This window comes from Amblyomma mixtum, chromosome 3 (assembly GCF_055824585.1).
Source record: "Amblyomma mixtum isolate Tamu chromosome 3, ASM5582458v1, whole genome shotgun sequence".
Lineage (NCBI taxonomy): Eukaryota > Metazoa > Arthropoda > Arachnida > Ixodida > Ixodidae > Amblyomma > Amblyomma mixtum.
The window spans coordinates 57,374,567-57,389,216 of record NC_143014.1 but is presented as its reverse complement, the minus strand read 5'-3'; the positions used below and the strand labels follow the sequence as shown (position 1 = coordinate 57,389,216).

General features: G+C 44.9%; 1 protein-coding gene across 6 annotated transcripts in view; it reads left to right on the top strand.

Moving 5' to 3' along the window:
• LOC149350287 (low-density lipoprotein receptor-related protein-like) overlaps positions 1-14,650 on the top strand; it is a 64,232-nt gene that overhangs the window by 24,723 nt on the left and 24,859 nt on the right. For 5 of the 6 annotated variants that reach the window (XM_089579291.1, XM_089579290.1, XM_089579288.1 and 2 more), the window contains 6 exons: positions 979-1,278; positions 3,807-4,163; positions 8,159-8,294; positions 10,720-11,007; positions 13,805-13,929; positions 14,229-14,352. In XM_089579291.1, coding sequence (XP_089435417.1) covers positions 979-1,278; positions 3,807-4,163; positions 8,159-8,294; positions 10,720-11,007; positions 13,805-13,929; positions 14,229-14,352 — 1,330 coding nt within the window. The remainder of the gene's footprint in view (positions 1-978; positions 1,279-3,806; positions 4,164-8,158; positions 8,295-10,719; positions 11,008-13,804; positions 13,930-14,228; positions 14,353-14,650) is intronic. The other variant, XM_089579293.1, reaches the window with a different exon arrangement.

Below are 14,650 nucleotides of genomic sequence, written 5' to 3'. Positions count from 1 at the left end.
CACCGCGCGCAAGTAGAACAGTTCGCTTGAGACGCACGCCTGTGTGGTAAGTGCGCCGCTCAATACAACATTGCTTTTAAAACAGCTTCCTTGGACATCCAGGAGGTTGCAGTGAAAATTTAAGCGAAATTAATTCATCGGTTTTTAGCTCAAAAAAGCAAAACATTACCATGAAAAAAGTGGGACGTATGAGTCCCGCTGTCCCACAAAGGGTTAAAATTTGATAGACAATGACTTTCTCTTGTTGCAGTAATTTAATTTCTGTTTAACTTATGTGAAAAGGCTTTATAGCATTGAATTACATCACTGATGTATGCCCTTCCTCGTGCATATCTGTGTTTAATTTGCAGTTTGTCTGCCACCTGCCTTGCTAGTTCATATATAGTGTGTTACAGCTGTGCTGTGGCATTAGAGCTTCAACCTTGCTCAATTGATTTGAGACTTCATGCTTGTAGCCATTACACTCACCTGCAGCAAAAATGTAAAGGTGGAGAATTTGTATGTGCCAGGTTCGTTTGGCCTTGCGTATGGTTTACAGACCTGCAAAGCTGTCTCTGGGCACTGTACTTATACACTGCCGGTCATAATGTTAAGGAGCATGCTTTGGTGCTTTGGTAGTCACTCTTCTCGCACTTTGCTTAGCGAAAATTGGGAAATACTTTATACAGTGCTGCATTACATTGCTTACACTGCTGTGCTTGTGTATGACCCCAAGAAATAATTTCTAGACTGAATGCTGGAGAAAATTTCAGTTGCTGAAGTGTGCTCCGTAATATTTTGGCCACACCTGCGCATACATTTACCATGACATTGCATGTGTTTGCCATGCATGGCATTACGCCACCTAGTGGGCTGTTTCATGATGATCTACTCATATTTTCACAGGTGGCTTGCAGCTTGTAAGTATGGCTTGCTCTAGACAGGTGTCAAGTTATTGCACAAGGGGTCACAGGTTGTGTTTTTTTTCTCTCTATGCAGGCTTTGATGTGAACCCTCTGCGAGAAGAAGTATGCTGGAGTGATGATAACAAGGGTGCTTTGATGTGTGCAAGCTATGAAACTACAGGAAATTTTTCTAAAGTTCTCCTTTCTGGCAATGGCAGCCAAGGCCATGTGGTGTTCGCAGCAAGTGGGAAGAAGCTGTTGTACAGCCTTGGAAATGGCAGCATATACTCCACGACCTACAACTCTCGGGATACACCGCACCTTGTTTGGAATAGCACCAAGCCACTGAGCTATATGAAGCTTGCCAGTGCTGATGACTTTCCTGAGCATCTTGGTAAGTATTGTTAGTGTAGTGTAATAGGTTCATTCTATGTGAAAGGAGACACGTCAATTTCTTGACATTTTAGATTTGGCTGAGAAAATTAATATCAGTTAAGACAAGTCCAGGTAGAAGTGTAGAGGCCTTCTTTTGAAGAAAGTCTCTTTCTCCAGCTATCGTGCTCCAAAATGTAAGAAATTGCCTTAATCAGGGCATTTCTAGAAAATTATTGTTCAGCAGCAATTCTTTACTGCAAACGTTTCTCTGTACATAGGCGAGTATTGAGATGCCTTGTCGTGCCCCTAAAGCTGAATCGCGAATGGCGCAATTTTGATTCAATATTTAAGCACTCAAAAGAAAAATTGCAAGGTTTCCACATTTTTAAAAGTAAATTCGGAGTCTAAATTTTGCAACAGAACTTTTTTGCTGTGTTTTCTGAGACCTTGTAATAGCATTGTTTGCGCTAAAGTTTAAAACTGCCCTTTAGTTTTTTAATTTAATTGCAGATATCTCTATTTCTGTGAAAGCAGCCACATTGAGGGCAAAAAAATGCCATGTGGGTAACGGTACATGACGAAACAACAACAGCCAAATAGTCAAGCCATTCAATTAGTTTCTCATATAAAAAAATTGAGAGTACTGATTGTTGTTGGTGAGAAATCATTCTTGTAAAAAAGTCTCATCGATGTGGAACCAGCACCTGCTATAGCTGGGTAAACCACTGATTTTTTATTTCTGGGCTCACTCGTAGCTACTAAGCTGCCATCAGCGATGAACGTCTTATGATAAGATGGCCCAATGCAGCAATTTCACCATTTCAGTTACTGTTAAAGAATGTGTGGGCGGAACGCCTACGGTGTACAGTACCATGTTATTCACTGTACAGAAGAACCCTGCTGTAGTGAACTCAGATACAGTAAAAGAAAAAATAATGGTCAGTATGCGTTGTTAAGCCAAATGCGAATTAGGTGCACTGGAATTTCGGTTTTGACTTTGGTTTCAGTGTTCAGATCCAGCATTCAAGGATGTCAGTTGTTCGGATAGCGGTAATGAGTTTATGCTCATTTTGGTCATTCTTTCCTTTACATTGACAGATCCCTACGATTGCTCATGCCACTCCTGGCACAGTGGTTAAGCAGTGTGGCACTGCCCTTCTATGGCAGGTGCCACTATCGATTGTACTTGGGCTGCTTGGGCTGGGTAGCGACCCAGGTTGCTCCTTCCGAGCAGCCTAGCGCACTAAAACTCAGATCAAGTAAAGTGAAACTGCAGTCCCATTTCGCCTTTCATAGACGACTGTGTTTTTTTTTTTTTCGGTTACAGTAAAGATTTTTTTTCAAGAAATGGCTGTAGTAAAGAGCATCTGATCGTGGCGACATACTTCCCACGAAATGATGACAACGTAGCATGCGCAAGACCAATATTCGAAGGCAAATCGATACCAAAGATGATAAATCGCTGCTCTTTGAGAGATCATCACCACTAAGCTTGGAAGCTTGGAGGAGAAGCCAACTTCTGAAAGTCCTTGTGAGGCAAAGCATGCGGCTTGCACGGAAAAAAAAAAAGTAAAGCTGGCTATGAACGCAGGAATAAGGCGGTGCAGGTAGCTGAAAAAGGAGAGGCAGTAAAAGTGCGTAGGGAAGGGAAGAAAAGGGTGAACGTTCTCAGCATGGCAGTGCAAAGTGCAGGGAAGTGGCGGCACTGCATGATCGGTACCTCTATGCCTCGACTGTGTTGTACACGTTTCTTAATTATTGTCCTTTAAATGGTACTGAACCTGCGGAAAATGATGCCGTGTTCACGCATTACTTTGGTTTTCACATGAAATAAAACTCTCGCTACATTCGTAGCTGCACTGTATTTGTGCAGATGCGGTACTTCCACAAGACATTCACAAAATTGAAAGCGTGATAGCATGAGATGTCATGACTGAAAATAAATAATTATCTGGCAAAGTGACAGTAAGAGCAGATTGGAAGGTATTTGTGAGTTTCTTTTCTAAACCAACGCTGTGTTTAGCAAGTAGCCACTTGATTACCAGACAGCATCTTTAGAGCCATGTCATCACCATGAACTGATATAGACCCTGATGTAGTAAAGATTTTTGGCTGATCCGAGTCTTACTATAGAGGGGTTCTACTGTAGTTTCGACCTAAATGCAGGATTTAAATAGCTAGTTGGAAGACGACCGCCAGTGGGAGTGAGCAAAGTAAACTGCGCGCAATTCGTGCCCTCGCCACTCTCACCTTTCGCAACCGCACACGGTGACGCGGCCGCGTCGATCTTCCCAAGCCTGCCTTGCATGCACACCACGTACATGCTGGTGGTCTGGCTCAGCAGAGGGGGCAAAATGTGACGGTAAAGGTTTTTATTTTTTAATCCAGTTCCAGTTCGAAGTTTTAGGGATTTCAAGCAGCTGTAGCAGTGTTCACTAAAAAGTGCACAATTGACAATGTGTGTTGTGCAGTGAACATTCTGTGCATCTGTGCAGAACAATGCACTTGACGAAAGAGAGTACTTACATAAAGTTCATTGCTTTTCAGTTTCAAGACATCCCTGCCAGCAGTTGCCTGTGCCCTGCAATGGCATATGCCTCCCTCAGGAGGGCAGCCACACATGCTTGCCTCTTGGTGGTTCCGACACTCTATTGGTGTTCCTGCAGAATCACAGGACAGTAGTTTACCCTGTTGGATCCGATCCTACAGTCCCACCACTTCTCTTGCAAGCACAATTTAGTGAGATGCCCCTGGATTCAATTCATGTCCTTCCCTCGGAAGAAGCTGTAATATTTTCAAGCAGAGAGCGATTGTATCGGGCCCGCATCGATGGCTATAATGTTACACCTATGGCTGTTTTGAACAACACCAGAGTCACTGCACTGGCTGCTGATGCCTCTTCAGGTGGGACTTTCTCCATTTTCATTCTTGCTTTGGCTTTGTGGTTAACGTGCTTGTTGTAGTCCAATGGGTGGCCAAACTTGTCTAGTTGTTGAAATGCTGGGGGGTTTTATTGGCGATGCAGAAGAAAATGTTATTCAGCATTTTTTTTAGTATGCTGCTTCCACTGGTGGACATGGAGAAGCGTGTGCTAAGGATATAAACAAACTATTGCACCAGTTCAGTCAGTATCTGTAATGAGGTTAAATATTTTTATCATATTATTCCAGTGCAACAAAGAACAGAAAGAAAGAGGACACAGGTGCTTACTATCAGCTGGTTGTTTATTGGAAAAAACTTGTAAATATATGTATGGAAGAAGTGCGTGCAAATGGCCTACAACAAGAAACCTTAATGAGTACTACGAAGAGTCAGGCACTTATCCAAGTAGGCTATCTCTTCTGTCTGTAATGGAAGTGAAGGTTTCACAATGCACATATCCTGGGACTTGGCAATGTAGTTTGTATTCCTCGATGATCTTTCTGCAAGTCTGATTGCTGTGTTTAAACGTGATCGTAGCACTTTTTGCAATCTGATGAGCGAGTGAGTTTTTCGCGTTTTGTGCATTCTCGGCAAAGCAGAGCAAGATTAGATGACACCATTCTTTTTTCATCTAATCAATTTTTTCGCTCTTCTTAGTGGCACGTTTATGCCTGTTTAGCCCTAATACAGTAGAGTCTCGATGATACAAACCTGGTTTTTACGAATTTCGGATGATACGAATTCGTAGCGTTCTCCTGCCGGTGTGCATTGTGTACAATATGCAGAATTTCGGATATTCCAAAGGCTCTACCGCGCCACTACGGATGGTACGAAAGCATGAGCTGCGATCACACCCTCAAGCACTAAGCGCTGCCTGCACATCAACTCCACGATCGCTAGTCACGCTGTATGCACTGCAAATAGTGAGCTGAGGCCACGCAGCTGTAAATAAATCCCGTCAGCCTTAAACAGACCCACGTGAATAAATTTTCCACGCTTGTGCAATGGAGTTTGTCCGTTTTGAATGCTACGAAATTTTGTATACGAATGTTGTTACGTGGCGGCCAGCAGAAGAATGAGACGAGATGACTGATGGCAATGAGATGATTTAATGGCCGCTGTCTAGCGTGAGCGCTCCGTCCCACGCCACTCCCAGATTCATCTTCTTTGTCACAATATTTTCGCGACCCTGTGAGGTTTGTATCATTGAGATTCTACTGTATTTCTTTCCGCAAAACAAAGGAATGTTGTAAGCAACACTGTTCTTGTATGAAGCAAATCTGGTGGCATTTTTTTTTTTATTTAAAGCTGCATATACACTGCTGACCTTAAGCCTGTTTCACATCAAAGTGAAAACTGTAGCGAATCCTGCCGCGGCGGCGCAAAAACCTGTTTTGAGTCATTGTGGCAGTGAGAGGCGAGGTTCCAACAAGTTGGTTTGGTTTATTGGGGTTTAACGTCCCGAAGCAACTCAGGCTATGAGGGACGCCCCAACAAGTTGGAAATTTTGGCTGTGACGTGCCACTCAGTCGCTCAGTTGCTTGCATGTGAACCAGCCTTTATGCTCAGCAGAGAATACCACCTGCGCATTGTACCTCGCGTTAGGACGAAAAGGCATGCAGGCACGGGGTCAGCCTCCACATGGGCTTGTGACTTAAAACTGTTCAAGTTTTAATAGGAGCCAGATTTTCAGCTGGTGGAAAGTCTCACCGCATGCCTTCGCACATACCGGTGGTGTGCATGTGGTGTAGGAATCTGACTTGGCTGAATATCAGCTCCATGTGTGCATTGGCTGCACCAGAGTAAAAGGTGCACAGTGCAGCTGTTCAGAATTGGTACCAACTGTGCTGTAGAAGGAGTGAGATGAGAGAGAGAGAGTGAAAAAAAGTTGTACTGCATGGCTAGCCAGCGGGGCATTTGCAAAGCCAGAAAGAAAATGTGAAACAAAAAAATTACTGTCAATTTGCGTAGTTAGGCCAAATGCAAATTAGGTGCACTAGCACTTCGGTTCTGGTGTTTGGATGCATTGTTCACGGATGGAAGTTCGATAGTGATTGAATAGCGGTAATGGATTAATTCCCATTTATATGGAATTGGTCATGCTTTACTTTGCATTCATAGATCGCTGAGAGTCCTCATACCACCCCTGGCTCCATGGTTATGGTGCTCGGTTGCTGACCTGAAAGACGCGGGTTCAGTTCCAGCCGTGGCGGTTGCTTTCGATGGAGGGGAAATGCTCAAGGCCTGTGTACAGCGCAGTGTCAATGCACATTAAAGAACCCCAGGTGGTCGAAATTATCCAGAGCCTTCCACTACGGTGTCCTTTACAGTCTGGTTTTACGGCGTTTAACATCCCAAAGCTACTCAATCAAATCCTCTACGGTGGCAGGTGCTTCCATCACTGGGGCTTGCGAGACCGAGGGTGCTCTTCCCGAGCAATCTCTTGCGACCTGTCATTAATTGAACTGCCACCTGCCATGGTTGGCAGTTTGCTTACAATCCAGTGGGCCGGTTGCAAGGTGTGTGTGTCCGTCCGTGTGTGCATGCATGCACTGTGGAATTATTGGGGTCCAGTATTTTGTCCCACACTGTTACTCCGTGGATGCAGAGTCTTCTCTCGCTAATGCCAGATGGGTTCATGCTCGAGGGAACAAAGGAAGGGATGACAAAGCTTGGTCACTCATATGCTATTTCACTTGTAAATAATACTTAGAGCGGGCCAGCTAGCTACAAAGCATCAGTGAGGGATTCCTCGGAAGTAGAAGGCTACGTAAAAAGGGCTTCCAACTTGCTGGTTTGGGCAGGGGCGAGACTTCAGAGGTATTGGTGGCAAATGTTTGCACGCGCCGAGAATGGCGTTCCATGCACGCCGCATTCATGGGTTAAAGCCATCCCTGGGCATTTGCCATGGGAGGCGGTGAGAGCGCACGTTTGCTGTGCTTGCTTCGCTGCCCTGAACCAGAAGCCCAGCGGCGGGGAGCCATGGACCTTCCATGTGCCTGCCGCAAGAAGTGATGATCCGACGAGAGCGTGTGGCCACAACTGCTCGTGACTCTGGCCGTCGCGAAGAGAGTCTTCCCAGCTCCGTGGAGTTGCACGTAGCCTTTGAGGTGGCACTCCCGTCACTGCTTTTCCTATGAGAAAGCATAGCCTTCACCCAGCAGACTCTGTCGTGATGCCTGATAATGATGATGGTCAGCAGAGTCTAAACGGAGGGGGAAACAGGGTTTACGCAGTGTGCATGCGTGCGTGTGTGCATTTGTTGGCCACAACTTAGTGGGTGCCACCTACCACAAAGCAGGCTTCAGACAAGCACAACGGCTAAATGCTGGGAACGGCTACTATAAGTGCTAGCGCAATAAAAAACAGCAGGCGCCTCTGCTGCGATAGGAAGGAAAAAGAAATGGTAGAGAAATCTATCAGTGTGCATCTGAGCGTGATCACATCAGCAAGCTTGTGTCATGCCCTCACTCCATTGCTTTTGGTTGTGAAGAGGCAAAAAAAATGCAATTTCTGCGTGTATCTACTTGATGCAAGGTCATAAGACACACTGTTTCTTTGCCAGTGCTACTGATAAGATGAATGTGAATAAATTTTCGTGATTGAGCCGCCGCGGTGGCTCAGCGGTTATGGTGCTCGGCTGCTGACCCAAAAGACGCGGGTTCGATCCCGGCCACGGCGGCTAGAATTTCTTTGGAGGAGAAATTCTAGAGGCCCGTGTACTGTGCGATGTCAGTGCACGTTAAAGAACCCCAGGTGGTCGAAATTTCCAGAGCCCTCCACTACGGCGTCTCTCATAGCCTTAGTCGCTTTGGGACGTTAAACCCCATAAACCAAACCAAACCAAATTTTTGCGATTCCTTCAAGTTCGTCTTTAAGGGAGTCTGCTGTGCCATTTATCTGCTGTACTAGCTGCAAACTAGCTGTTTATCAGCAGCTAAGAAAGTGTAAATCCAGTTCAAAACTTCTCTTTCCAGGTCTTTTGTACAGAGCTGTCTATAGCAGTCAGGGTGCTCGTATCGAGTCTTTTTGCCCGAATGGATCTGGTGTTAGTGTTCTCGTGGACACTAACCTTCACAGGGTCAATGCTTTAGTGGTACATCCCTTCAGAAGGTGAGTGCCCTTTGCTGTGTGAACTTGTATGACTTCAGTTTGATGCTTTCATGAATGAAAACATGACTGTACAAAAACATATATCTTTGGTACTACAGGAAGTAAATAACCCCCTAACGGACACATTTTTTTCTTTTTAATGTTTACAAAATGGTTATTGTACCCATGCTGCCATCTGTCTGCAAATGAATAAAATGCTTTGGATGAGCCCTACTCATGATGGAGGCGAAATTCTAGAGGCCCGTGTGCTGTGCGATGTCAGTGCATGTTAAAGAACCCCAGGTGGTCGAAATTTCCAGGGCCCTTCACTACGGCATCCCTCATAGCCTGAATCACTTTGGGGCGTTAAATCCCATAAACCTACCAACCTAAACTGCACCCATAGTGCCAGAAAACGCACAAGAAGCTGGACTTGTCATAAGTCAGAAATGAGTCTGCCTGTGAAGAGCCTGGCTATACCAAGTCTGCTAGGGGATTAAAGGGGAACATGTGCTTGCTTGTGACAGTTTGCTTATTGTGGAATGCATTGCCGATGAGCCAGGAATCAAACTTGGAACGAAGACAGCACAGAAGTTCAGGAGGCACTTTGACTGTCTAAAGTGCGTATAGAGGCGAAAGCATTTTCCGCACCACTTTGACTGCCTCTGTGGCACTGGTGACATCACCACTGGATGCCGCCACACCTAATCAATGACTAATTACTAAGTAATGATGCTTAAGCTTCGGTTTTAGGAGTGGAATGAGACAGCCTGTTGCAGTGCTGCCAGGGAGTCCACGGAACCGGCGCGATGCCTTGCCCGTTGGAAACACCTTTGAACGCAACGTATTTTTGGGGAGAGGAAACGACGCAGTAATTTTCTGTCATCTCGGTGGGCACTCTAACCACACCCTGAAGGAAGCGAGGAAGTGGGAGTGAAAGAAGAAAGAGAAAGAGGTGCCGTAATGAAGAAAATGAAAATATTATTTGAGGAAAGGAAATGATGCAGTAGCTGTCTCACATATCTCGGTGGACGCCCATCATCCGTTTGGTTGACAGCTATAGTGTGACAGAATTTTGGCCGACAGTATGAGCCTTTAAAGGCTTTCCCAGGCAACCCCAGGAGAGATGACATGACACTTCTGTGGTTGCCTTTTTTGCGCTGTTTTCGTTCCAAGTATGAATAGCCAACTAGCCCAGTACAATGTTTTATTGAAGTTGGAATCAAAAATCTCAGTCATATGTTATGACAAATGTCATCCTATTGCTGCAGAAGAAATCTTTTTTTTTTTATGTGTAACATGCAGCATAGATACCAAGAAAAAGCAAATGCAGCTTTCTCCTCTGGATTGTACTTCTAATTCTTTTTCGGCCGCCGCGGTGGCTCAGTGGTTATGGCGTTCAGCTGCTGACCTGCAAGACGTGGATTCGATCCCGGCCGTGGCGATCGCATTTCGGTGGAGGTGATCTAGAGGCCCATGTGCTATGCGATGTCAATGCGCGTTAAAGAACCTCAGGTGGTCTAAATTTCCGGAGCCTTTCACTACGGCACCCCTCATAGCCTAAGTCGCTTTGGGACGTTTGACCCCTTTAAACCAAACCAAAACTAATTATTTTTCTGCTCTTATTAAAGACTGATTTCTGTTTTGCATTTTAATATAGTGTGCAAATTGCTGAACATGTCTTTTATTTAGGAGTCTATTCATTACATGGGTCTGGAACAGCTTTGAATGGAATTATCAGGCACACAAACATTATCTGACATTAATCACTTCATTATAAAATATATTAGGAAGTTATAAAAAGTATAAAGCTATCATTACCTGTTTTGATGCATTGGTTTGTTATTTCTTCCCTTCAAGAAAACAATGTTGAGCGCACAAGTAAAGTTTCCTGTTCACTAGCACTTGGGGTCCAACTCAACTATCATGACAACCTTTTACAACAACAAATGAGTCTGCACAGAGTAGAGGTTCACTTTTGACATGGGGGAGGTCACAGGCCTAGGAGCCATTCAACAGGCTTATTTTCCTTGTCATTTTAAAAGTTCATTATTGCAGTTGACCAGGTCATTGAGCACTGTTTAACCAAAATAAAAAAGAAGGAATATTGATAACAATTTTTTTTTCAATGCTTTTGTTGTCTGAAATTTAACTGATCTTCCTGTGGTTGTGCTCATAGTTAGTGGTGTTTTGGAAGTGAAGGCGTTTTGACCTTCAATGTCAATGCGGACATCAACCAGTTCCTTTACAGGTAGGCCACAGTGTAGAGTTATTTACAGATGTATGCGCTCATCCTGTGCATGCATAGAAATGCTTTTGCTTGCTGCCCTTATCAAACACTGGTACTTGAGGACATGTTCATCAATAAAAATGAGCAAATTGTTTTGGTACTTTGCGCATTATGATGTTGTCGAGTTACGTTCATAGTTATTGTCTCCTTTGGCAGGCTGCTCTTCTGGAGTGATGCCGGTGAATGGCCACGTATTGAGCGCTTCGATTTGGAGACGAAAGAGCGGCAGACCATTGTGCATGACGAGCTGATTCAAGTGTCTGACTTGACTCTAGACTTGGAGAGGGACCTAGTCTACTGGTGTGACCTGGGCACAGCCCGCATTGAGCGAGCGCGCTTGGATGGCACGCGTCGCACTAGCATTGTGCTCAACAAGGGGCTCAATCGCCACTATTCCCCTGTTTCTGTGGCAGTCTTCCAGTCAGTGCTTTTCTGGATTGATAGGTGAGCTGAACATTGCTTATAATATGGTTTGTGAATGGCTGAATAGACTGTAGGAATATGGGCTTGTCCAGGCAAAGGTGGTGCGTCATTGTTTGATGCATGTAAAGCATTATCTTGGCATTATCTTCTGATGTTGACAAAGTATGGTTGTCATTGAAGTGGACAAACAAAGGAGCCTTGCAGCAGAAACTGAGCCGATGCATTTGGTTTGTGGTTGCTTGAGTGGGATATGGCAACATTGGCACCATTAATCCAAACATCAATGTTGATGTCTTTAATATTTTTAACTTGCTTCTTGAAACCAAGGTCCCAACACTGACAGTACTTACGTATGTGCTTATAATGGCCGCAGCTCTGACGAACGCTCGCTTATTACGAACGAGGGCGGTGTTACCGTCAAATTAAGTGTTATGGCTATGGCACTGTGTCTTGGCTAAAACGAACAACTGTGGCTGAACCACTCGGTTGTAACGAACGATGAGGTGCAGTAAGTTTGCCCTGAAGTTGAAAAACTTGCGCTTCCCACCAATGCGCAGACTGAAGGGTGTTTCCCAGCTCCCGTGATCTCCCCCGAAGACAGTGTACTCCTGCAAAAAACAATAAAGGCGGCATTGAAATTATAGTTAACTGCCGGCAGAGCCACCCAGACAGTCTACAAGGTCAGTTGGGGCGTGTGTGTCAGCTGGGGAAGCGTAAAAGTAGAAGCAGAAGTGTGGTAAGAACGAGACAGGAGCAGCGTTGAAAACGAAACTACTGCACACTGCCGGTGATAGCCAGTGGTAGTAATGTGAGAAATTAGAGTACCTGTCACGACGTATGCTTGCTGGCCCATCCGGTCACGAGTTGTGCGGATTTGCCTTCTGCGCTGCTGCCGCGCAGGCAACGCACGTACGGCAGCCAGTCTCCATTATCCTTGTGTACAGCGGTTGAGCAGTGCGCACCAACCTATGAAAACTTGAATCGGGCAGTAGCCGATGGATTTCGGGGCTAGTTCTCACCTGGTTTGTAGGTGTATGCAGCTCTACCTCCGTTCAAAGGCTGATTTAAGAACCTAGTAATTGTGGTGAGGTGTCGCTTTATTTGGAGTCCAGTGTGCTGCTAGAGCACTTTACACAAGGGTGGCGCATACTGTGTGTTTCGCACGCGCATGCGCTACATTCATTCACTTCATTGCTGGATGCTTACAACTTTGTTGAGGATTGAAGACAAAGATGCCAACCTGCCACCAGTTGCTGTGAACGCGTCAGATGCTATCGGCATTATCATGTTCATGAAGCAGCTTGTCCGCAGCAAAGTTCTCGGCCAGGAGTACATGACCGTGCTGGATAGCTTAGAAAGTGGCTTGATAGGGCATGCTGCACATCGGAACCCTTTAGAAAATAAATGCAACTGTTGTCTGACTACTTGTTTGCAGTAATAGAGCAGGTTCATTTACATAAAACTGGATACAGCGGACGCAGTCCACGTGACCATCAGGTTTGTTAAAGTGGGCTCAGATGTATTCTTCTTTGCACCCATTGGTTGTATTTAGTCTCGCAGCTTGTTTGCAGTTGTGTGGAAGCAAGGCGATGGCTTTTTGCGACCTGTGTGTTTGGCTCGCGAGAAGAGGTACTTGTGGAAATTGTTGCCTCGTGGCAGCCGCCACGGTGGCTCAGTGGTTATGGCGCTCAGCTGCTGACCCGAAAGACGCAAGTTCGATCCTAGCCGCGGCGGTCAAATTTTGATGGAGGCGAAATTCTAGAGGCCTGTGTACTGTGTGATGTCAGTGCATGTTAAAGAACCCCAGGTGGTAGAAATTATCCAGAGCCACTACTACAGCGTCCCTCATAGCCTGAATTGCTTTGGGACGTAAACCCCATAAAACCAAACCAATCTTCTGTCACCTGTTTCAGTTTTGGTTTCAACAGTTGAGCAATGGCTGTGACGTCAAAGGTCCATATAATGGGTCATGGGAAGCATGAAATGAACTGTGATATAATCACTGCTGCTTCGTCCTTGTAATTTACAATGCCTCAAGAGCTGCCAGTCTGCCTCAAGAGCTGGAATGACAACTGCAGTACATTCATTTTCTTCATGCTTCATGTGACTTATTCTGGACTTTGATGTCATACTTGTCACTCGGTTGAAACTGAAACAGGTGAGAGAAGAAATTCAATTATAAATTATTTTGTGGTATTAGATGGAGACCATGTTGTGATCCATATAAGAGTAATGTCTTACGCATTATTACAGAGAAGAAAACATACTGTCGAAATTTGGTGTCTGTACTCTTTTAATGCTCGAAGGTGTATTTATGAGAGATGCTGTAGCAGAGAGCCTTGGATTGAAGTCTAACACCTGCGGTTCTTCAACATGCACCGACATCGCAGAGCTCACAGGCGTGTTTTGCATTTAATCTGCTTCGAAATGCAGCCATTGTGGCTGAAGTTCAACCCTGCAGCCTTGGGCTTGGCAACTGAACTGTGTAACCAATGAGCCATTGTGCTGAGAGTGTGCTGTACATCAGGATCAGTTCTTACGTGTGTGGTATAAGGGATGCATGTTTTGTATTTCTACACTTAAATTCAGCAGAAACACAAAAACTTTAGACCAGGCTATTGCTGTGTGCATGCCTAATGGGAGTAGTGCTGTCTGTTTGGTGAAATCACTATCGCTTTCACGTGTCTGGAAAATCTCTCTAGAAAAAGCATTGATAAAATATTGCATTGCAGTTTACGAGTGCACAATTAATGCATTGCTTTTTATCTTTACATCTTAAGTTTGAGCTTGCGACTTCTCTTTTTTTTCTTTATTCCAGCACCTATTCAGGTGGTTCTTTAGTAATGCTGGTCAGGAATAGGCATCCTCAGATCTCAACGTGGAGTCGATACCTCGGTCCAAACATGTCTCACCTGCAACTTTACAACAGGCACATGCTGTCATGTAAGTATTTAATAAACATATGTACATTTGTATAGTATATGCATAGCATTCATAGTCATGCACAGAGGTGGTGGGGGGGGGCAAGGGGGGCACAGATTTTGTCCCCTGTTGTTCCCTGCTAGCCAAAAGACATGAAACGGTGCTACCATGAACGTGGGACCACACCTTATCTAGAGACCTTCATGTGCCTATGATGGCATTCAAGACGCGTGTACTATTTAGCTTTGTCCCTTGTGCACCTTCCTTGCCTCCAGCATTAACTAGGCTCATAAAGTTTTCCTTTTTTCCTTTTTTTCCAGATCTCAATGAATCAAGCGATGCTTATGGCTCCAACCTCAACCCAATAATGTCATGCCGTGGTTTCTGCTTCAATGGTGGAACCTGTTTAGCCATTGACGATAGCCCTGGCGGACCCACTTGCCAGTAATTCACAATATTTTACTTCAAGCTCTTGTGTTAGCTACACAGATGATGTATGGAATGTACTACATGCTAAGTGTATCATGCTTGTATGTTCTAGTATGAATGTAGTTCAACCGTAGATGCAGGGCATTGGAATGGTTTCTAGAAAGTGCAGCACATGTTACGAACCTCAGGTTACCAATTTTTGGTTTCAGATTCAGTGTATTGTGCTTTTACTTATAGGGGACACATATTCAGTTGGTTTGTTGCTGCCCCAACTATCAGCTTGTAATACAGGCACTTGTGTGGTTTGCTGGTC